This window comes from Platalea leucorodia, assembly GCF_965183815.1.
Source record: "Platalea leucorodia genome assembly, chromosome: 20".
Taxonomy (NCBI): domain Eukaryota; kingdom Metazoa; phylum Chordata; class Aves; order Pelecaniformes; family Threskiornithidae; genus Platalea; species Platalea leucorodia.
This window is the reverse complement of record NC_138842.1, coordinates 6,754,980-6,778,527: the sequence shown is the minus strand read 5'-3', so window position 1 is coordinate 6,778,527 and position 23,548 is coordinate 6,754,980. Positions and strand designations below refer to the sequence as shown.

General features: G+C 44.1%; 1 protein-coding gene across 1 annotated transcript in view; it reads right to left on the bottom strand.

The window, feature by feature from the left end:
* Positions 1 to 23,129, bottom strand: part of DIXDC1 (DIX domain containing 1) — a gene marked incomplete at its 5' end in the record, with an annotated part of 38,575 nt that extends 15,446 nt beyond the window's left edge. Inside the window, 5 exons of the mRNA XM_082330613.1 lie at positions 5,412 to 5,519; positions 6,753 to 7,002; positions 8,784 to 8,909; positions 10,270 to 10,399; positions 23,070 to 23,129. Of these exons, the coding sequence (XP_082186739.1) occupies positions 5,412 to 5,519; positions 6,753 to 7,002; positions 8,784 to 8,909; positions 10,270 to 10,399; positions 23,070 to 23,129 (674 nt within the window). The remainder of the gene's footprint in view (positions 1 to 5,411; positions 5,520 to 6,752; positions 7,003 to 8,783; positions 8,910 to 10,269; positions 10,400 to 23,069) is intronic.
* Between the last annotated feature and the right edge of the window lie 419 nt (positions 23,130 to 23,548).

Here is a 23,548-nt window from a genome sequence, read left to right as displayed (position 1 = left end):
ATGTTCATACTGCAAGCTGAACAAAAAGCCACCCTGGCTTGCTTCATCTCTTGCTCTGGATTTCAAAAGCACCACTTCATTAACTTGAAATTCCAAGGGCAAAATATTTTTGAAAGTCAGACACCACTCACTGACGTTCTTAGGTTAAAACTTCTTTAAAGTACCCACATATTTTCACTGGAGTCATCTCATCTGACTGTGAGGTTCAAACAATCTTTTTTCAGAAATTCTTCCTAAATGCATCACCCAGACAACATGAAAAGGTGGCTGAAACTCACTGACCCATTCAATGTACCTCTAAAGTCGCAGGAACTAATCCTTGCAAGTGTGAGGCAGGAGTTAATTTTTCATTCTCCCCAACACAGAAACAAAGGACAGAGAACAAAAAGAAAACTGTGGAAATAATATAATAGGTTTAGAAAAATAAGAGCTCGACTTCCACATCTTCCCAGCACTGCTGCTACATATTCCACAGCTCTCTCACAGAATCAGAAAAGCCTTGCAATAGAGATAGAAATTACTTGCTAGCAGCTTCCGTCTGGTCCACTCCCACAGCCAGTGCTGGCCTACTTCTCATTTATATTACAGACCTTCAAGCAGTCCAGTTTTAATGGTCCAGACTAAATGGACTTTCACCATGTTAAAGGAAAAGATGAATGCAACTTACAGAGTGAAAGAATGACCATCTTCTAATGGGTATCTCTAACAGCTACAGTATCTGTTCTTTCCCACGCAAACAGGGTGTGCATGATTGTTAAAGGGGTCCAGGCCACCCAGCTTTGCTCAAGGATTTACCTTCAGGAAGGCTAACTCCATTACAGCAGTCCCTGATTAGGCACATTTTGTACACAACATTTGTAACCAGCCCCCTGCTCCTGCTTGTCACTGAATGGGTGCACAGCATAAAATTAAAATAATTGTTTGGGAGCCCAGAGAGTACTATTGGGTTTGCATTATATAATAAGGGTCAGAGGAAAGGATGAAACTTTCAAACAGCACAGGTACAACAGGAAGCCCAGCTGATCTAACATGTCCAGTAACTGAGAGGAATTTTACTTCCTTCTGGGAACAGATCTCAATATTTCCCCGCATATTCTCAGCTGATACTCTGAATGTGCCATCATCTTGATAAGGCCACTGAGAAGTGCATTGCTGGTTCTCATCCATGCAAACGATGAAAGAACGAGAGCTGTCCTAGAAAAACAATATTAGCAACTGTTGGGTGAGAAGGTGGTGAAACTGAGGGATGGGCAAGAGCAGGGAACTGGAAAGAATGAGCAGGACAAAAACAAGGGGATACAGATCCTGGAAATAACATTCCCCTCTTCCAAAGTCTGCTCCTCTCAGCACTGGATCCACAGCCCAAAGCAAATACAAAGGATCCCAGCCGGGGCAGGTGTGTGGGGTTAAGTGGTCACTACGGGTCTCCACAACATAAACAGTTTTACATATAATTGCTTAGGCATTCCTATGTCCACAGTCCCTTTCCAGGCAGTTTCCCTATTTTAAAAGGCAGTGGGTTCACATGGCATCAGTGACAACCTCTCAAACCATGCCAAACAGTGAAAGAGCCACCGAGATGCACTCAGATGAAGCAGCAGCACAGGTCAGGTTGCCTCATACATTATGCCATAAAGTTAATGCTGGAAACATTTCTATGGTTTTTGTATTAGTCACCAAACCCGTTAAGAGTATGAAATACCCACTGATGTAATTTGTTCTTTAAAGTACAAAACAATTCATGATTAAAGCATGCAGAAATAGTGCTGAGAAATTAAAGCTATTTAAGACAGATTTATGATGCAAACTGTTCCACTTTATTCCTTTTACCAGTTGGTTTCTTAACCCATATCCTTTCTCCACTGAGTCCCAGAGTTGCCAGTGCCTGCACAGTCAAGGCTTTAGGGCAACAGCCCCAGTGATAAGTCTCAATTCTCATAATTTTAATAAACACCCCATCCCTGCTGTTTCAAGTGACAATGGCAACAATCGCTCACCATTTGACCTGCTTCCCTCCCATGATCCCACTTTAACCTTTCGCCTCACAGAATCCGTTTCCCGGGGAGCCTCAGGATTCTGGCTACAGACATGCCTTGTCCCTTCACATGCTCAGAATTCAGTGCAGAAGACGCCAGCTCCTGTCAAACTACTGGAGAAATATTTCCAAGCCAGACCGCTTCACATTAGCTGAAAGATTCACAGCAGAAACAAAAAAAAACCTCAGGGTCTTTGCAAGAAACCGTCGGATGGCAGAGCAGCAGCCCCCACGCACGTATTTGATTCCAGAGCCAGGGAATTCTGCAGCCTGGGTTTTGCTTTTGCTGGTTTTCCTCTCGGGTTATTTGTCTCTTGCTGCTGCATTTTGGGCAGCTGCACACCCGGTTGTTTTCATCAGAAGGACTGCAATCTGGATTGCCAGTGGTGTTTCTCATCCCATTCTGCCCTCTTTAGACTCCAAGCACTTGCTGCACAACAGCCAAGAGAAGGTGCTCCTGCAAGCAGTAGGTTCCCTGCTCTTCCAGGCTTGGATGCGGTCTCGGAAGACGCATGCAGCACTTCCCAGCCCTATGCACCGCTTCCTCTTCCTCGCTATCTCCAGCTCCCTCTCCCTCCTGCTGTCACACAGGCTGTGCAAGGCAGAGCCTTTTCTCTGAGATGCCTGGCTCAGAGTGGGGGAGGGAAGGCTGGTGGAAGGGGAGGGGAAAGGGAGATGGATGGGTGAGGGGCTCAGTGGCCTGGGAATCCATCTGATTTTGGCAAATTTTCCATGAATCATTTCAATTGCCTTCGCTTATTAGAGCTTTTGTCTCTGGGAATTCTGTTATTCACGCTGTGAGCTCTCTTACTGAAGAGTTAATGCAGAAATGAGCTGGTGCTAGGTAGGGGATGCTGCCCTGGGACAGACACGACAGCAGCACAATTAGATGGAGGGGGGTGGCTGCAGTTAATAACCACAACTCTCACTAATAAAAAAAGCAGCTTGTTTCTCCCAGCCAGTTGTCGTAACTAAGCTAGTACATTTCTCTCTGGAAGGAAAGCGAAACAAGCATCTTGTTTTCATCATGAAGCCTGGTGTCAGCAGAAGACATCCCCAGGAGCTGGAGATCAGATTGCTCCCAATTGCTTTGGGTAGATCACTGATCACTTATGTAAAGATTCTCACCATATTATGTCCTATCAGCAATAATATCACCATTACCATATGGTAAGAGAACTCATGACATTATGGGGAAAACAAAAAACACAACACAAAGTGATTTAGGATGTGCAGAGAAATTTTCACTCACCACCAAAATACAGACACATAGGAGCAAACAGCAGTTGTCTGACAATCCTTATAGGGTAGAAGAGTACACATAAAATACTACAGCTACCTTAAACTGAAGAATGAGTGGAGGGAGCAGCATGTTTCACTTGCTGTCCTACTGAGATGATGGTTCAAGAGTCAACACCAAAGTGTTGTGACATTAGCCATGAAATCCTGCTGCCGAGACCAGAATTTTTACATCTCCCCTGGAATGACAGCTTCAAAAGTACACTCGCTACTGACATCATGTGGAGGCAGTGGTCCAATACTGGCTCACATGGAGTTCCCACACTCTTCCAAATGTGTATGTCTATTTATAAACATGACCTCACAATGATACACAGCAAATTTTGGTGATAAATACAAACTATTGTATTTTCTCCTCCTCTGTTGGGCTAAGCGACCTTAATTCTCAGGTACACAGAGGCCTCTTTGTACTATGGAGCATCAAAAGTGGCCTGAGAAATCCTGTGGAGTCATCCTGCCTGCTGAGAAACCATCAGTGGCAATCTCTCCTAGGAAAATGAACCTTCTCACTCCTGCACAAACTGGGGGGTGGGGGGGCTAGTTGAGGCACTCTCAGGGAGCAGCCCAGGCAGGACAAGGAGACAACGAAGCAGAGCTGAGGCTTACAGTGGGGACAGGAAACTGTGAATCAAGAAGAGCTGCAGCTATGCCCATGCAGCTCTGCCCTCTTAGTCTGTTCCAGAAGAGATTAAATGGAGCAATCCAGAGGGAGATGTAATATGTTCAGTTACACAGTCCTCTATCTTCAAGCTAGTTTCTTGTTCTCTGGGGAAAAAGGGAAAGGCTGTCCTTTACTATGAAGCTACCCATGCTGGATCAGCTCCCCCGCTGTAGCACAGTTTTTCCTCAAAAGCCCCTTCAGCTGCACTGTCTCTCCTATATCCATGAAAATAAACAACACATCCATGTGTCTTCCCTCTCCCCTCCACTGCTCAAGTAAACTGGGGCAAGACTTTTGACTTCTGCCCCAAAGCAAAGGGTAGTAAGAAGAGCTTGTAAGGCACCAGCATAACGTGTTGTAACTGGCACACGCTGCTCAGGTTCACAGCTGCAAGTTGTGGCTCCTCCTATTGGAAATGTGTTATATGCTGCCATTCTAACCAATCCTGTCTTCTACACATTCCATTTCCTTAGAAAGCCTCCACTTGCACCAGCTTGACCTTGCCTAACTTGTGCAGTAAAGAACCCCAGTCAAGGCTGCAGGCTGTTCACAGCAGAGCACATACTTCTCGGGATCCAAGTCCTACTTCAAAGGGGAAAGTCACTTCCAATGGAAACCATACTGAACTCTGACTTTCAGGCTTCACAGCAGTATGCAGGAGATTTTTCAGTAAAATAATTAAATGCTGCACTTTAGATATTGAAGGTGAAAGTTTGGGGGATGGAAGTGTAAATTAGATAACTGTAAATCTAGAGACAGTTAAAGGTGATGGATGAGGGCACGATGGCAATGAAGACACAGCGACAGATCCCCCCCTGGGACCATATACCTGGATTAAAGACTGGTGTGTTCCTGTAACTGCTGTTCAAATCCACATGCCCCCTCACTTCCATCTCTCTGCAGGGCATGAGGTTTGTTGGTTTAAGTTCCTTTCCTCCACATCTTTTCTATCAGCTCTGAAATATTCATCCCTTGCACCCTAGCTACTCTGCCCCTTCCTTTCTGTGAAGCAAGCCACAAATGCCATTTCAGAATCCCTCACGTCGGCACTCCCTCAAAAGACTCCACCTGTACATTCAAGTTCCCAGTAAAATCTTTAGCTGTGTCTTCCCTCATCCTATTCCCCTGGTCTCACTGAGGAACACTCCAGAGCTTAAGACAATTTTAACTCAGAAGTTCCCGGCTCTTATCTATGTGATCACATCATGAATGAGATAGATTGATTTTATCTGTGGGAGAAATGGCAGTAAACCACTGCTTCATGTTGGTTCCTGAGGCTTCATTCTCCAGATCAGGCAGGAGACTATATGCTGGGAATCCTCTTTTCTATCAGAGTTAACCAGATCACAGTGATAAGAAAGGGCACTTCAGGGAACATCACACGAGGGGACACATCTTGGCAATGAAGTTCCTTACCTGGAAGAGTGGGACTCCAATGGCATGTTCTGCTGCCCTTCATACTGCTGCACCAGTGCCCGGACACTCCAATAAGGGTTTTCAATCTCCTCATCCATGCTGCTATTTCTGGAGATAATAATCATAGAATAAGGGAAGCCTCACCTGATAGGAGCAGAAATTCTTATTGTCTCCAAGAAGCAGTGTAGGAAAGCTAATGAAAGGAAGGTAAAAAGGAGGGGACAGCTAGAAAACTGCCAATTACGAAAATTCTCCTATCAGGGAGCTCCATCCCATCTTCTTGGTGTGTGGGAAACACAGCCAAACAGGCCCTCCCCTTTTAAACTCATGCCTAATTCTGTGACTAGAAAACTACAAAAGCTCTGGGAAGGCGAGGAAAAGAACAGAATTTGCAAACAGCACAAGGATTGGCTTTTCTGAAGAACTCCTGGCCCAAGGCCTTTGCAAGAGAAACCTTTAACATTTAGTTTTTCAACAGAATATACCATTTCAACCTCATTTCCAAACTGCTTCATGGGTACTCCCTTGAGCCAATATAATATGGGCAAATGACCTTCAGCTGTGTAAGTTAAACCCTCAATAGACTACCATCTGCCTTCCATTTAAATGTCATTACTATTATTATTATAATCCACATAGCACCTTTTGCAAGTGTTAAATGTGCTTTTCAGAATTACACATTCCTTCTGTACATGGATCATCTCCCTTCATTATCACCAGAACTCCTCCGCTTACATGGTAGGCTGCATCAGCTGATTAACAGCACACAACATTCTGCATCTGCTTATATAGCAGTAAGCATAACACTGGGGTGAACAGCAACGTAGAAGACAGAATGGACTTGTACAACAGGCTGAATGCCTCAAACCTGGGAGTAACTGCTCCCAGATCTGTAACCAGTACCTGTACTTAAGACCTTACTTTTGTTTCACTTGACATGAGAATGTCTCCAAGTAGACAGCACCAGGAAAAGGCACTGTGCTCAGCGTGAAATGGGGAAAATGAGGCAGCAGAGGTCCCTCTGGCTTGGCCATAAAGAACTGTTCTTTTCCAATGAGATAACAGAGATCCAGCAGTTATTTTGCTGTAAAACCTGAAACGAGCCTGGGATACCTGCAGTCTTCATCATGAGGCAGCCAGGCTAGGTAAGTACTCTCCTTTGCTAGGCCACTATTTATTTAGGTTTCAGTGAGACAGCAGTGGTTTGTCTCTATTTGTTTGCACAATAGGAGAGCTACCTTACACCAGTGATTGTCAGGATAAAGAGGTATCTATTTTAAAAGATATTGTGTCCATCTGCTAACATGACCTGACCTCACATAACCAGGGAAAACTCATTACCTCTGTCTGTGTCGGAAAACATCCCGGCCGGATTGCAAGACATCTTGACGAACATCTGCCAGAGCAGCCACTGCCCCTTGGGCCACTGCAGCAGCTGAGCGAGGCCTGTGACTGGCAGAAGATGCTGACAAGCTCTTCCCTACCATGCCAGCAGGACTATGATTCATTGCTCTCCCGGAGCCTGGTTTGAAGTGAGCAGCTAAGGCCAGGATCAACCTCATGATAGATTTCAAGTTCCCATCAACAATATCTGCAAAATGCAAATAAAGGCAAGGACAATGCCATTAACGTGAAGTCCCACCAGAGCTGTATCTGACCAACAAGCATGAATATAATTAAACCCAATGGGACCACGCCAGTAAATGAAGACTATGCAAAAAGGACTATGCATTACAGCACTGATACTTGGCTCTGCTTGTTTTGTACAGAGCAGCAAACCGACTGCCACCTACAAGGCACAAGGTTAAATGCTTTGAATAGACCTGAGCCTTCCCGCTATGGCCATTTCCAGCTAACAATCCAGTAGGTTACATGACAGCACGTGATAATTACTGACTGCTCACTGGAAAGTACAGCAGTTACTGAAGACTACCACTGTACTAGCAGTCACTTCAACTAGCACATAGAATTTGCGTGTTGTTTTTTTTTTTTAATACTAAAGACCAGAGAACAGCAATGTATTTCTTTAGCAAGAGCATACTGTACCATAAACTGTAGCATCTTGCAAATGTTAACTAGTCAGTTTTAATAATATCACACTAGACATTTCCCCAGCATACAAACTAGCTCAAACATGTTGACCTCAAGTTCACCGCAAAGATCAGCCATTCTTTCAGACTAGGATTTCTCAAAACAATTTAGTCAACTGAGATACTCAAAGTCCATTAAAATAATAGGAATAGGGTTTCCAAATATCAGAGGCAGCCTAAAAAAAAAAAAAAAAAAATCATAAGTGCTGGAGACACAAAGGCTGGTTATTACTTGCTTTAGTATCCAAAAAATTATAAATAGCCAAAATAAGTCACAGTGGCTGTTACCTACACATTATTCATGGAGAACATGAAGCCAAGAGTTTGTGTGAATCATCTGAAGTCCTAGAATGACTCAATGTCAGAACTATGACAGGAGCTCTGGAGCGTGTGTCCCAGGGTCTCGTGCCTGTATCCTATCCCATGACCACATGACACCATTTCATTGCATATCCAGGTTGATACCTTTGCTTATATAAGACTTTTACCAATATTGGTATCATTTCTATAGCCATGACCTCATAAGACAACTTGCAACGCTACCGAAAGAAACAGTAGAGCCTCCAATCTGCCAGTGGCAGTACTGTGGGAGCAGTACTCGTATTTAAATTCTAAGCCTCTCACCAAGGCCTATAAACCAACAGCTTGTACTCTTCTGCTAACAACAAGGGTCATGAACTGCATGTAGTCTGTCTCTGCAATTTTCCCCTCTTTCTCATCTGAAGGGCCACAGAAAATCAGAACTGTATTCCCCCCCCCAGTACAGTCAGCAAACAGTAAGGATCAGGGCCTGTCTCCTACCCCATACATCTACACACACACGCGAGCAATCCTTGTGATATCTGACTAAACCATGCCATAGACACATGATTTTGCATTTTGGGTCTCCTCCCTACTTACAGGCCATGTGAAACAGTATCACAGGTTTCCTGTGGACCAGAAATATTTTTCCCATGTCTCATTTCACAGTAGCAGGTTTATATGTCCTTTTACTGAAAGATTCCGAGTCCATATTCCTCATTACACCATTACTTATCTTCTGACTGCTCAGTAGCAGAAGAAAAGGCATTTTTGTTTCTGTGCACTGTGCTGTTACCAGAAGCAGTCAAGAAGGCAGTATCATTCAACCCAAAACCTGTTACTAAACCACAGGAGGAAAGAAAAAAAAAAAAAAAACAAAACTCCCCCACAAACCAATACATTATCTGTTTGATATGAAACAAAGCCAGAAACAGGCCTTCAACAGATAGAATCATCTGTGGTGACCACCAGGGGCACATACCTTTTGCTGACGTCTGATGCATGCGGATCTTTTTTGATGCTACGAACTGTAAGACTTTCTCCACATTTTCCCTCATCTCCTGCTGGCTGGTAGGGTTGACCTGAATGCCATTCAACTTCTCACCAGCTAAAGGAGTGAAAAAACTTTATTAGAGAAGAACTGAACTGCTTGGTGCTGTCACAGGAATTGCTATAGGTGTAGGGCCTGATTTATCTCTTCTCTGGGTACTGCAAGAGGCATGCATGGCTTCTTGTCCTGTTTATAACATATCCAGTACCAGGAATAACTAGGTTGGAGACTGCATTGGGTTTACATGGCAAGATTTTGGTAGCTGGGGGGCTACAGCGGTGGCTTCTTTGAGAACATGCCAGAAGCTTCCCCCATGTCCGACAGAGCTAGTTCCAGCTGGCTCCAAGAAGGACCCACCACTGGCCAAGGCTGAGCCAATCAGTGATGTTGGTAGCACCTCTGTGATTGCATATTTAAGAAGGGTAAAAACTGCTGCACAACAGCACACAGGAGAGAGGATGTGAGAGAAACAACTATGTAGATGCCAAGGTCAGTGAAGAAGGAGGGGGAGAAGGTGCTCCAGGCACTAGAGCAGAGATTCCCCTGCAGCCTGTGGTGAAGACCACGGTGAAGCAAGTTGTTCCCCTGCAGCCCATCGAGGTTAACGGTGGAGCAGAGATCCACCTGCAGCCCGTGGAGGACCCCATGCCAGAGCAGGTGGATGTGCCCCAAAGGAGGCTGTGAATCCATGGAGACCCTGCACTGGAGCTGGCTCCTGGCAGGACCTGTGGCCCCGTGGAGAGAAGCCCACAGTGGAGCAGGTCTTCTGGCAGGACCTGTGACCCTGTGGGGGACCCACACTGGAGCAGTCTGTTCTTGAAGGACTGCACTCCATGGAAAGGACCCATGCTGGAGCAGTTCGTGAAGGACTGCAGCCTGTGGGAAGGACTCACGTTGGAGAAGTTCGTGGAGGACTATCTTCCTTGTGTGGGGCCCCACACTGGAGCAGGGGAAGAGTGTGAGGAGGAAGGAGCAGCAGAAACAACGTGTAATGAACTGACTGCTGCTAGGGGGGAGGAGGTAGTAGAGAATTCGGGAGTGAAGTTGAGCCCAGGGAGAAGAGTATCTCAGCAAGTAGGTCACTCTTCCAAATATGCCACACACTAACACCATTCCTCTACAAGGTAAATCCTTTCATAACTCCATTCCAGCCTCATGGGAGTTAATATGGTCCCTGACAGGTTTTAGCACATCTGTTGTAACTGTCTGCTAAAACATAAGGACTTTAATAGAATTGCATCTATGATTTGCTTTATGATTGTTTTCTTTTAAAGTCACTCCTTCCCCCCTGCACAAGCTCTGACACCATCATTAACATCTGCCAGTATGCTTGACAGATGTCAGAGCCATGGCCAGCCTCTTCTACGCAAGATCTAAAACTGCAAGATGAAAAATAGTGCCATATGGCATTACTGACCTACAATCTCAATGAGCAAAGCAAGAATGACTCCATCTCGGAGATCTTGTCTCAGGTCTTGGACTGGCTTTATTGTTGGCTGCTTCTTCAGCTGGGAATTCACCCAGGCCACATATGCCTGTAGTTGTTGCTGAAAACAGAAAACAAAACATTTGCATGTCATTGCCATTTCAGGGGAAAGTTGCATAGCTCTCACTTTTCTCTTTCATCTTCACAGATCTCATTGTCTTTTGCCCTTGAAAACAAACACCAATGGTCTCATCCCAAAGCCTGCTGAGCAGTAACTGACATTACTGCACACTGTGGTGCAGCTCACTCCATGCCAGGACAGGACTCATGATCTAAGCACAGCTGATAAAAGAGCTTTACCTTACGTTTCATCTAGGTTGGTGCCAAACCAATGCTGTCACCCCCTCATTTTTGGTGCCAGAATTGGTTCACTCACAGCATTTAGTGTCCCATCCACACTATTTTCTTCCACATATCAAGAAAGTAGGAAACCCACAATGCAGAAGCAACAAACTGTGTTATTTGCCATTAAACTATGCCATCTATCAAAAGAAACCAGGACAGATTTCCTGGAAGGGACAACAGCCTCCCTCCTTAACACTCCCAGCATGGCTCACTTCTAACAGTTCATGCAACAGGGAAGAGACACCGTGTTGTAGAGCCCCCTTCCTTCATTTCCTTGGAGCTGCATCAGCATTTCTAATGGCCCAGTTTCTATTTCTGCACATGTGGAAGCTGGCTTGCCACAGCACTTAACACCTGCAAGACCTGAGAGCAAGGAGCACTGCCTTTCCAGCAGGTCATACTGGATGCTGCTTCATATAGCTCTGCATGTTGCCACAAGGGGAAGACCAGGGAAACTGAAACCCAGGTTTCTGGTCAGCATGAGGACCCATCTGGCATAACGGACTGAAAGGCAAAGAGCAGGTTCACATGACCTTTCCCTTTCCATCCCCCTCTCAGTAGCACTTCCATGACTAGTAGGAGCACTGGTAACACTGAAATCCCTTTGGGAAGGCCTGGTGTTGTACATGGAGAGTAAACAAACTGATCCGTTTATGGGATTACCTCCCTTTTCACTAAGCTTCCCATTATTCTGCCAATGCAGCAGGTTTTAAGTCTCCATTCCATATTATCTCAGCAATGTCAGTCAGAGTCTAGGCTTTTACAGCCCATCAAAGTCACAATCTGATCACAGCTTCACTCTTAATTATCCTGACATAGGAAATCCAACTTTAATCACACCATGGTTCGGTCTGCTGGTTCAGAAAGGTGACTGGACCTGTATTCAATCAGTTCCACCCACTCAGCAGAGAGCTGGAGAGCAGACCAGAGAAGATGAGCTTGGGGTACTGCCTAATGGCTTTTGAAAAGAAGGAAGCAGAAGTGGCAGATCCGACGCGTGCTTGCTGGAACAGACTTGGCCTGTCACGTGGATTGGATCTGCATGCTCTACTTTGGCTGTAATGGCAACGATGCATGTCAGTTTTGCCTGCCCAGTTTCAGACGTCTTTATTTGCTACTTAATGTGACCGGGCACTGTGGAGAATCAACAAGCCTTGACTTTCTCTCTCTTGCACAAGTTGATCATGTGCTGATTTTCAGAGCAGCAGTAGTGACTCTTGCCAGCTGCAAAAAGCACCCCCACCTCTTGCAATTGTATTTTAACTGACCATGTGGGCACTGAGGTTTAGTCTCACAACAGTCTAATGCCAGAGCCAGAGACCACAAGCCTTCTATTCCATAAATTTTATTCAATTCAATAATTTATTCAAACAAGTACCAGAGAAAAGAAGTAGGTTTGTTTATAGTAATACAGCATCATTATAGAAATATCTAGATTAATAAGTAAAGATGTACCGAATAGGGTCGCAGCATGAAATGTTCATCTGAAGTCTAGGTAATTTACGGAAATAAGACACGGTAGTGTTTAATACCTTGGTGTCATTTTTCAAATCATTTTACAAAGTTCTAAACTGTTACATTGTACTAATTCCACAAGGGAAGAGCCCTTTCCAGCCTACAGAAAATTTGCAGTTTTTAATAGGAGTCTATAGGGTTCTTCCATTCAGACACTTTTGTTTTCACTCAAAAAGAAAACAAACTGCTTAGCAAAAGGGTCTGTTTTTCCATTTCTTTTCTCTGAACATTCTTCATGCATTCATAAAACTACTTTTGGCAAACCTTTAGTCTCTATCTCTTAAAAGCATGAGAAGGTTGACATTGTTATTATTAGGGGAAATAAAAAAAGTAACTCCTAAATCCCAGCGCATTTACATTTTAAATAATGATTACTAAAAGGAGGATTTTGAGGCAACGGAATATGTATGTCGCCATTACAAAGTAATTTCATACCAGTAGCTGCTGTAATACTGCAGACTTACATTTCATTAGCAGACTGACTTTGTTGTTTGGTTAGTTTTGCTTTTTTTTTTCCCCCCTAAAGCATAAGTTTTTCCTGCAGAAGGTCAGACAGTTGGACTGATCAGCATTTCCTGATTTTGTGTCCAAAAACTAGAACATCTAATGGCTTTAGCAAGAGACTTGGATTGCTGCAGAGCTAAAAACCCAGGGAATAAGCCGTCTCTTCTGGCAGCTGAGGTGAGCGAGTGACTGAACTTACCGAGAAAATAACAGATATAAAAGTTTAGTGACCTAAAAATGGCAAAGGGGTGTTCAATGCATGAGGGAACAAAGCCCCCAGGCTGCTCAGCAGAAATCCCAATAGCAATTTTTAAGCTAGCGAGTCAAAAATGCTTTGCTTCACCACTCTCTCTGGCTTCCCCATCAGCTGGCATGAACTGGGCAATAACAAGGACATTGTGGGCCATACCTTAAAGCCCTATACCTCCAACACAAGCACAAGGGCTTGATCCACAGCCACAGATTCCGTTTAATGAATCAGACCCATACGAAAAGTAAAACATTTGTTTCACTCTCTCAGAATTCCATTTGATTCAAAACCCAAGACAGCTATCTCAATTCACAACAGAACAGCCCTAAGTATTACCACAGCAATATAATCTGCTACCTGGATGGACACCATTCATGGCATCTGTTCTGGAAAATACTCCAGGTATCATCTTCCAACACAGAGAAAACAAAGATTTGCTAGGGTGTATCCCGCCATGAAAACAGCAACTCTACACAGCCTATTCCACCCCACAAAACTACTCCCTAGCCTGTGCTTGTCACTTGTCCACAGAAATACTCACACCAAAAACACATGCTCCATCACCATTTGTGGCTGCAGACATCCCAGCTCAAACAATACACGTGTCCAATCCAGTCTCACATAGGTCTCAGCTCCTCTTAGTCAAGAGAACTCCAAGGAGGAGAGAAAGGAGGTTGGGAACAAACAAGGAGGTGGATGACACATCTCAAAAGTACTCTGCCTTTCCTTTTCCGAGGCTGTCCCCCCCTGGTGCTTTCACACTGCTTCCTGACAACACAGTAGTACATTTTGTGCCTTTAAATAAAGAGGCACTAACCCCAGAGGCAGAGCAAACAGAAGAACACAACCCAGACTGAGTAAAGGACGCAGAGTGAGCCTTTGTGCCTAGGAGGCTGGACCCAGTAGTCCCCCAAACCTGCTTAGGTCCCCTGCTCTGACAGCTGCTCAAATTCTTAGCACTCCTCTTGTTTAACTTTTCACTTTCTAGTTGAGGGGAAAGATCCTGTGGGACTTATTACACCAATTCCTGTGATGCTGTAACTATACTACTACAGTTTTCTACAGAAGCTCCAGAACTTCACAGGATTGAACAAATCCCTAAAGCTTCCCCTTGTTGGTTTATAACCTGGTATGGCTGACAATTATATCCAAGAACAGTCAGAGAGGGAACAGCTATTGTTCTATCTAGCTCATCCTCTTCCTTCATAACAATTGATTAATTCCCTGTATTTTGGTTTGAGCTTCTGTTCAGCCAAATCTCACGCTGCTCTAATCCTACACCCATATTTCTTTCAAAAGGAGATTTTTCAGAAGAAAACCATATCAGCCTAGTCTAACTTACTATGCAGAGCACATGTTATTAGGATTATGGTGGAGTTAAGCTTAATCCCATTTATGTTAACACAGCTTTGTGTTCCAAAAAAAGGCCAGGTTTACCTGTACCTTCCAATGGGAAGAGTAGCTCCCTTACCTGAAGGAAGTCAGAGCCCAGATTGCTTCAGTTCCTAGGCAGATCATCTAGGGCGTTTATATCCAAGTCACTCTGGAAGCCTTAAAAGACTTTGCAGGGCAGGAGAAATTTTTTAAAGCAAGGTACTAGGGGCCACCTGCAGTTATAAGGAATTTCCCAACTTGCAGGCACTTCTGCTGGCAAATTACAGATTAGCACTTCAGTAAGCACAACACATCTCAAAGCAGGATTTTACTTTAGATCATTGATTCAGCACATAGCCTGAAGAAGTGCCTCAGACCTACTGGTTATAGGAAAAAAGCTGTCGAGGTCAGGAGCATATATCTTTGTGCTTTCATATGACAGCCAATGATAGGCAGGAGGAAAATGCCCTTCCAGGGTCAGCACATTTTTCTCAGCAGCTGTAATCCCTTACCAATAATTACAATTAAGTGTCATTATCTAGTATTTTCCACAGGTGGAAGAAAAGCAGCAGCTCTATTGCAAATCTCCTGCCAGTTGTAGATGTCCTTGCTATTCTCATTTAACCAGTGCAATTCACCACCTGCTACTTAGAGCTCACATTTCTCCCCTCTCAACCATCAATCAGTCCAGTCTGCCTGATGGTAAATATAGGTAGATCACAATGCCTTGATATGCTACTCTGTCCTTTATTATCAGTGCCAGCTACATTACACTGTATAAGGTTAATTTTCACCTCTTCTGAGATTAGGGTATTGAACATTTTGAAGTTGGCCAAATCTTCATTCTTGCACAAAATCATTCTTCAGCAGGCAGATGCCTTCAGAGGGCCTGACCTCCTTGCTATCATGTTAGAACAGACTCCCATGACACTCTGCTTCTAGGAAGAGATGACTTTTCTGCGTTCATTTGATGAATTTGAATCTATCCTTATTGTTGGATTTAGGGAATCAGCCTGGAAAAATAATGTTTCTCATAATCTTTAGTCTGCTTTTCTTTCATACCCTTTGGACACTGCCCAAGCACCGGGTCTAACAAGGTCAATAATAATAGCCCTCATGCTATGAGGTTGGTCCCAATATGAAAGGCATTTAGTGTCCTGTCTGTTCAGAGCACTGAACCAAGTGTCTGCAACAGCAAAGCTCAAAGGCTAGCCTAATTGCCTCAGGATGTCATGTTTAAGGCCTTGTATGATTTCTAAGCTTTCTGACATTACCTTAATTAGATGGAACTGTAATTTTCCATCCAGGGTTCCTCCAGTTTGATTTTTTTTGTTTTTGTTTGAGAAGGCCTTTGTAGAAGCAGAAAATAAAAACTCACAAGCAAAGAATATGTTTCTCTCTGCTCTCAAAGCCAGCAGATTTTATTCGTCAAAATTGCCGCTTAAATGTGATTCAGGCTGTTTAATGTATTGAGATAGCTCTTGATGCATCCAACAGTGAAATCCACCCAATTATGACCAGAGTGATGCCAGAACAACCATATGCACCCACAGGACTCCTCTTTTATAAAAATCTTACTTTAAAGCAGGAGGTGTAATTTCATTCAAAATAACTTTGGGTCTGATGTGTATTTTCCAAATCTTCTATAAACAGCCTGTCTCAAGCACAGAACATGCCTCAGTACAGCGACACAGTTTGGAAAAGGCGGCACCCATGCAATCTGGCGCACACCAGGAGACAGAAATAGCATGTGAGCAGCAAAAGACCAGGAGCTCCTTAACCCTTCACCCGTATCTGAGTGAAAACATGGACATTTCCAATACCCTAACATGTCTGGACAAGGATTTTTCACTGACTTGCTGAGACCCAGAAAGAAGGATTATCCTGAAGTCTGGATGAAATTCTAGCCAGCGCATGTTTTCTATAACTTCTAAGGTCAATTTCAAAGACTCAAGCAGCACAAACCTTTGGGAGGAGCTGCCCTTAACCCATGCTATGCTCTAGGCACACTCAGTTGGATTTTCCTCATCTTAATGTAACCTGTTTCTTCGGCTCAGTGAATTCACCTCAAGCAGTAGCCACCTGCTTCTCTAGCCAGATTCAAAAATATAAAGGCCAGTCTTCTGCTTTCTGATCTCTTAGTCCAGACAACATTTTTGAAAACGTTGATTCTGACTACCATTCATCGGCTGTTCAGGTTTGTGCAAAGATTTTAGAAAGCAAGAGCTTGCAACTTTAGAAGGCTTTGGCCAAATCTTTAGAAATACTTTAGAGATGTTCCTGTCATCCTGGGTGTTCAGAGCAAATACAAAGAATTAAATCCTCCTCTCTGTACACAGCTTCCTAAACACAGATCTTGCACAGGAACGGATTCTGCCCTTCATTCAGAATGTCAGGATGGGGAGAACGCTGTCTTCGTCTCCAGAGGGAGAAGAGCAGCAGCTTTTGCTCAAATCCTGGCAGTTCTGCTGGGTTGAAATGACATCTGCCTGTGGCATCCTGGCTAAGCTACCACTTCTTACTGGGAGGGGAACAAATGTCTGCTCTACTAAGAAAGCAGCTCACTGGCAGACTTTCAGATGCCAGCTCAAGTGCTGGAAGGTCTGTGAAGGATGAAGTTTAGAGCTGAAGGTGTATTTCACATGTTGCCTGAATGCAAACAACAGCAAGAATTTCCAGAGTGCTCAGCTATCCAGCAGGACACGTAATTTTTCACTGCAGTTTTCCACATCTTTCACAGTCCTTTACCCATTAACAGGAAGAGCTTAAGCATTAAAGAGTAAGGCCCAATTCCATTCAAACTCCCTAAATTATTTCTACCATTTTGATTTTTACTTCTTGTTGCACAGCCGATCGCTGTCATGCTCCATTCCAGAGACATACAACTTTCAGTACAGAATGAAATAATTCTTACCTGTGCCTATATATACTGGTATCTTATTCATTCAGTGTTGTATTTTAGAATTCATTTGGAAGAGCTTAGTAGAAGCAAATGTAAGATCTCTTTAAACAGCTCATGAGGCCAGCAGCACCACTCACATCTCAAAGACAGTTATGCTCAGTAGTTTGTTGCAACTTAATAAATAACCTTGAGTCTCTTCTCAAGAAACTGGGCCTAGGTGGGCAAATGGCAAGAAATGCATGTCTGACAGTTTTTTATCTCTGTAGAACCAAAGAGTTATTTAATTTGTGCAGAAAAAAAGCCTGATGATTCCATTTTCCCTTTTAATATAAGAAACCTTTTCCTTCTATTGATCTTTTGGCAAGACATATCCTTGCTGTCAGACAGTGATCTCACTTGTGCCACCCATCTGCCAGATAGGGGTATTTTTGTGAGTGGCATCTAAGTGTGCTTTCTTTAAACAGTAATTTTGCCTGTCACTTTCATAACACCACACACAAGCATTCTCCCTGCAATTAATCTGTTTTCTACCTATACCTCCTTTAACTCCAATCTCCTGTTTGTAAAAATCCAGGGATTGCTCACTATACCTTCCACACCCACAGTGGCAGTTCTGTGCACCCTTTTTATGTTCAGGAATCTGAAGATGTTATCCATTCCTTAAACAAATTCACTATCATTGCAGGCAACAACTACTCCAGAAGCCTACCAGAAAGTCATGTAAAATGAATCTTGCTAGGATGTATTCGTTTGAATCAACAGTCAAGACATCCACACCCCAAAATGTCACTGCCATTTGAAGCCCGGTTGCTGCTTTTGGGCTAATTTCTGGTACTTTTGCAAGATGTTTTAGTGCCTCTGCATTTTCCCCAATCTGGTATTTTGAGTCCCTTTTCTCTCACAAGCAGTGTTTCTATGCAAGCATACAGGCAAAAAGCTGAGCCACAAGAGATCTTTTACAGTAAACTGCCAGTACTTTGGAGCACATGATTCACCCTGAATTATCAAATGGTTCCACTACACCCAAACAAAGTCTAAGGTCTGTCAAAACAAGTTGCACTGAGACATTCCCTGATGCTTCAGGAAAGAAAAGGAGCATTGTTCCTTATTTAGCAGAATGCAGTCACTACCCCTGTACAGACAAGGAAAAGAAGCTTTGTGAAGAGACCGAGCACACAGTATGACTGAACAGTGCTTTTTGCAGGCGAGAACCTTTCATGTGAAGAAAAGGGGATGTGACACCCAGTGAGGTTGCCTGGTCCAGGATGAAGGGCAGTAAAGGCACATTCAGGACACAGACTCTGTTCCTCGCTCTGTCAATGACTCGCTATGAATTTGGCAGCCCACTTTACCTCTGTGTGCCTCAGTTTCTAGCTATAAAGCAGCTGTACTAATTTTTTTATGTTCCTTGTAAAATGCTTTGATAACAACAAATCTTTGACTGTAACTGTGCAAATGCACTGTAATACACCGTGCCAAAGGACAGCCACTGCTACGCAACCAAGTAACAGCCTGGCTTAGACATACAGTAAACCTCAGACAGGGATTGAATCCTAAAACTGCTCAACCCCTAATCCTATATAACAGTAAATACATCCTTCCCTTGCTGATAGTCCTGTTGCTGGCCAGGCACAAGGGCTTTGGGAAAAAGAGATAAGAACTCCTGCTAGAGCAAGCAATTGTCTGCTAAACTACATTTCCATGTAAATCCAGGTGTGGGAAGCCCCAGCTGTGTCTTCTGATGTCTGTACTTGAGGCTTAGCAGAATTACAATGCAAGAGCTGCCCAGTCTCTTGCAGACCAGACAGGCAACCTGGCAAGGTCCAGGTGGTTCTTCAGATCCCAGCCTTTCCCACTCTGGCCAAGCCTTAAACAAGTGCGCCTGACCATCCTGTGGCTTTAACAGTGCAGAGAGGATGTAAAATGCTAGTGGACTCATACCGAAACAAAGCCGATGTGAAATGAGACTTGGCCCTGCTATGTGGGAAACAGCAGCATCTCTAAAGAGCTTCGTGTATTTAGTGAAACCCAGGCTCTGAGGCATTCGGTACTACAGGGAGCATTTAGTTATGGGCTGGTCCTAACGGGCCGAACTGGACGAGGGAGACAGGAGTCAAAACAGCTCTCTTCATAGTGAATCCTATTAGCTATAAATAGCACTCCTTGCGAGGAAAGGGTGAGTGCAAGATTCTTCTGCTAAGATCACAGTAGCAGAGACATTTTTATCACAGATCATGCACGTTACACCAAGGGGAACAGAACAGCTGCCAGAACAAGACAGTAGCAAGTCTATACTGCCAAAAAATTACTTCAACCAGAAAAGCAAACCAAAATCAAACCCAGGTCATTTCCCACAGCAAGGATTCAGATCTCACAGATAGGATGCCATCTAATCACCTCAAGTCCACCAAGAAATACAACAAACCTTGTATGTGTGGGAAATCCAGGAATCCTTGTATGTGTGGGAATCCTTATATGTGTGGGAAATCCAGGAAACACCTACTGCAGATGCCACTCAGCTAAGAACCCACTACTCAAGCGAAAATATTACTTGAAGCACTTGGTGAGGGGGCAGGCAATGAGCAGCCTGCTACGGAGAGAACCGAGAGCCCTACCTGCACTGCACCACTTCCTGCGTGCATACAGCTGGGGACTAGCAGTTCTCACATAGCAAAATGTGTAGGTATTTCGCCATGTTGACAGAGGCTTATGTAGTAATCTTGCATTTCACGTTGCTGCTTTTGGGAGACCCTGATTTCAAAACAACCTCTGCTTGGGCTCTTAAAAATTCACTGCCATTTCACTCTCTGGAGAGGAGCCAATCCCAGGCCTGTTGTTCAACGTAATCTCAGAGGCAAAAAAATAGCTATTTCAAATGACTCATTGCACACAAGCAACTACATAATTAAGATTGACAGAGGAAATGATCTCTCAACTTGAAAAAGAGAAGGTATATTATTGTTAAAATACAGACACATTAATGTCTTGCAGCTGTCAGGCCCATTTCTGAAACATTTCTGTGTGCCCCATCTGTTTTAAAGAACTGACAGAAGTGTGAGCGCATATCTCAAATAAACTGCATTTCCTCAAGGAGACAGAACAAGCTGAGGCCACATGGACAGAGGCACCACAGAGGAGATCATGCCCTCTATGGTTTCCTTGCATTATAAACTACTGCTTTTAGCAGCCATACATTCCCATGCCACCATCCAGCTGTGGGATTGAATTATTTAGCTGCCTCAGAGCAGGGTAAGTCTCAGTAAACAGCAGGGAAACACCTTCAAGGCAGGGTAGTCCATTAATGAGAGAGGGACAGGAGCTGTGTGATGCCCACAGGGGAGTTCACTGCATTTCAACATTAAACAAAAGTCATCCTGCTTTAGATGTCTGCAGGTGACACTGTCCATAACATATTTTGGCCAGGGACTCTGAAAGGGAAGGGAAATAAACTGGCCTGAACTTGCAATTTACAGGGCCCCTTTGGCAATCTGTGATTATGTTCATCATGGAGAAAGCATCAATCTAACAGATGATCTGTGAAGCAGAACAGGCATTAGCTGCAGAAGGGACAACTATGCTGCCTTCTCCATCCCTGCTGAGATAATGAGGCCGATGGGGTGGCTCTCAGCCAGCAGGATGGACAGAGAGGGAAAAGAATGCAAAGGAACAAAAGAAACTTGCCTGTAGCATCTTGGCTGTGCTGAGTAACTTTCCAGGCATGGATTATTGACCCAAGGTGCAAGATAGAGACATACAATCAATATCCCTAGAGAAACTGGAACTATACCTGGCCTCTAGGTCCCAGGCATGTGTAGGGTTGCACCTGAGCTCTGCACATACACCTAGGAGCTTGCTAGCAACTTAGTTACTTGTGTATGTTAACACACAGATTTGGAAAGTACATCCTTGTATTTCAAGGTATCCAGTCACCAAAAGAGCCACCTGGCCAGAAAAGATGCTCTATCAAAAGAACAGATACCGAATCAGCAAGGCAATTCCTGCAACACCTCAATTCACTGCTTGTGTTAAATCAAGTCTGACTTTTTATCTTGAATCTGTTTTTATACCCAAACATTAGGTTTAGTAGCCACTCACTTCCAGTCTTCCAACATCAGAGTGCTGTGTTGGGATCAGACACCTTGGGACACTCTTTCACATTCAGGGACTTCTATAAATAAGCACTAAAGGTACAAAGAAATAAGGGAGAGGAAGTACATTTGGTGGATCAAAACAGAAGGCACAGAATTACAGGGTTTCTCGATCATTTCCAACTGTGTCTGTGATGTGATGCATGTCCTTGGCAAGTCACTTAACCTCTCTGTACCATAGGTTCTGCACTCGCAAAACTGATTTTTTATTTTACTTTTGTTATAATGTGAAGTGTGTGATGTAGCAGAGAGAGCCCAAGTGGGAGACATGAGAGTGAATCTGTTTTTAAGGTGGGTGAGCGACGTTTTTTCCACAGCTGAGCAGTCTGTGGGTAAAACCAGACAGTGAGGGTGGGGCTAGCACTGACTGTAAAACTGTTCTTTCCTCCCATTATTCATTATATTATTAAAATACAGGTTACTATTCATTTATGCCAGAGAAGGATCTGCTGCCCTCAAGCACAGGAAGTGTAAGCTTGAGCTAAAGCAATACCTTTGCTGGCTAAAAGTGAGACTGAGATACTCTGTGGAGGAGGGGATGGAGTATTTACACAGTTACACAGAGCAATCCAAGGGGACCTGTGGCTGGCGTGAAGCTGTGAGGCTCAAGTTTCATACCCAGTTTGTTTTCCTGGTGATGGCGGGTGCTGTTAAGCCCAGGAGGGATATTCATTTTCTGTGAAGAATGGAGTATGGGGGCAGAACAGTCAGGTGGGGGCTGAGCTATGCTAGGATGAGGAACCACTAAACACAAACAAAAATAAGCTATGCTCTCTAAGAAAGAATAAAACACACCAAGAGACTATCTCTGCCACCAGGTGAGAAAACAAATAGCAGCCACTATTTTGTTTCAGCACAAGCCCCCACAATTTTCTCTCCTTTCAGCTTACAGACAGGAAATCAGGCTCCAGCATGGTCTGCACGATGCACAGCCAGGCAGTGGCTGCCCCAGCAGTTTGTACTGAGTCCATAGAGAGTCCAATGGAACTAATTTTTTGTGCACCCTAAAGAGGGAAGCTGACAGCAATCTGCACTCCTCATGCAGTTACAGGATTCCCATCTCTGGAATTTCTTGGTACTTCTCACTCCTTATTTTATGATTTATTAGTCTCCCTAACAGCAGAAGAAGCAAATAAAGAACACTTTAAAAATTATATTTTCCTCACCCAGACAAATTTCAGTACCCTAAAGATTCAACCTACAGAACAAGATGGGGAAAAAAAACCACCAGCCTGCTCTTTGTCAGCCTCTCCCAAGAAATGTGTGTCCACAAAGCAGATTTACAGGCTTTCCAACAGCCTTCAGACATAGAGACTTCACATACTCAGGAGACGAGTCAATTCTATAAAATAAACTGTGCTCCATAACCTTGCTGCAGTTTATATTATTTACTGGTACAACAGTAAAGCACTGTGAAGAGAATAAAAACTCAGAGCTAAAAACACCAGCTGTAAAACAGCCACAAACTCTTCAAAAAACTATTGCTGATTTGCAGACCCCTGGCTGAGCTGCCCAGTATGCCCTTCTGTTAGTAAACAGCTCTCCCGCCCTGAAATCTTGCTCATTTTTCTCCTTCTCTGTTCCTCAAAGCACTCAAAGCACTGGGAGACATAACAATTCCTGAGAGATGCTGCACTAAAGCATGCTGCCTTGCCCCAGAAAGGTCTGTGTGAGACTTGGGACATGCATTTACCTCCGTGAAGCCCTCCTGAAGAATATCCAGTAAATTCCCCCTGGCCAAACAAGCGAGCATTCTCCACGAGCCCACCGACGGGCGAGGGTCTCAGAGGACACAGGGCAGATCCTCCAGCTCGGGGCACGACCTCTTCCTCCTTCTCCCAAAGACAAAGAGTTGGAGCTCATCAGGAACCGCATTCATAGTCCCATATGTGCAGCCCGTTACTGCACACAGATAGTTGAGCCAAAGTCAAGGTTTGCTCTGGGCATGCTCAAGAGGAAGCTGCTGGGGGAGTGGCGGGAGAGATGTCATACGGTTCCTATAGAAACGCTTCAGCTTACAAGATGCAGGCCCAGGACTGAGTTGGGGAAACATCTGAAACCCATTTCCAGCAGTCGTACTCACACAAAACCTACTGCGTAGAAGAGATTTTCAAACCCACCAAACACAGCAAGCCTTGTATGGCATGGGGGCAGGGAGAGAGTCAAAGAACG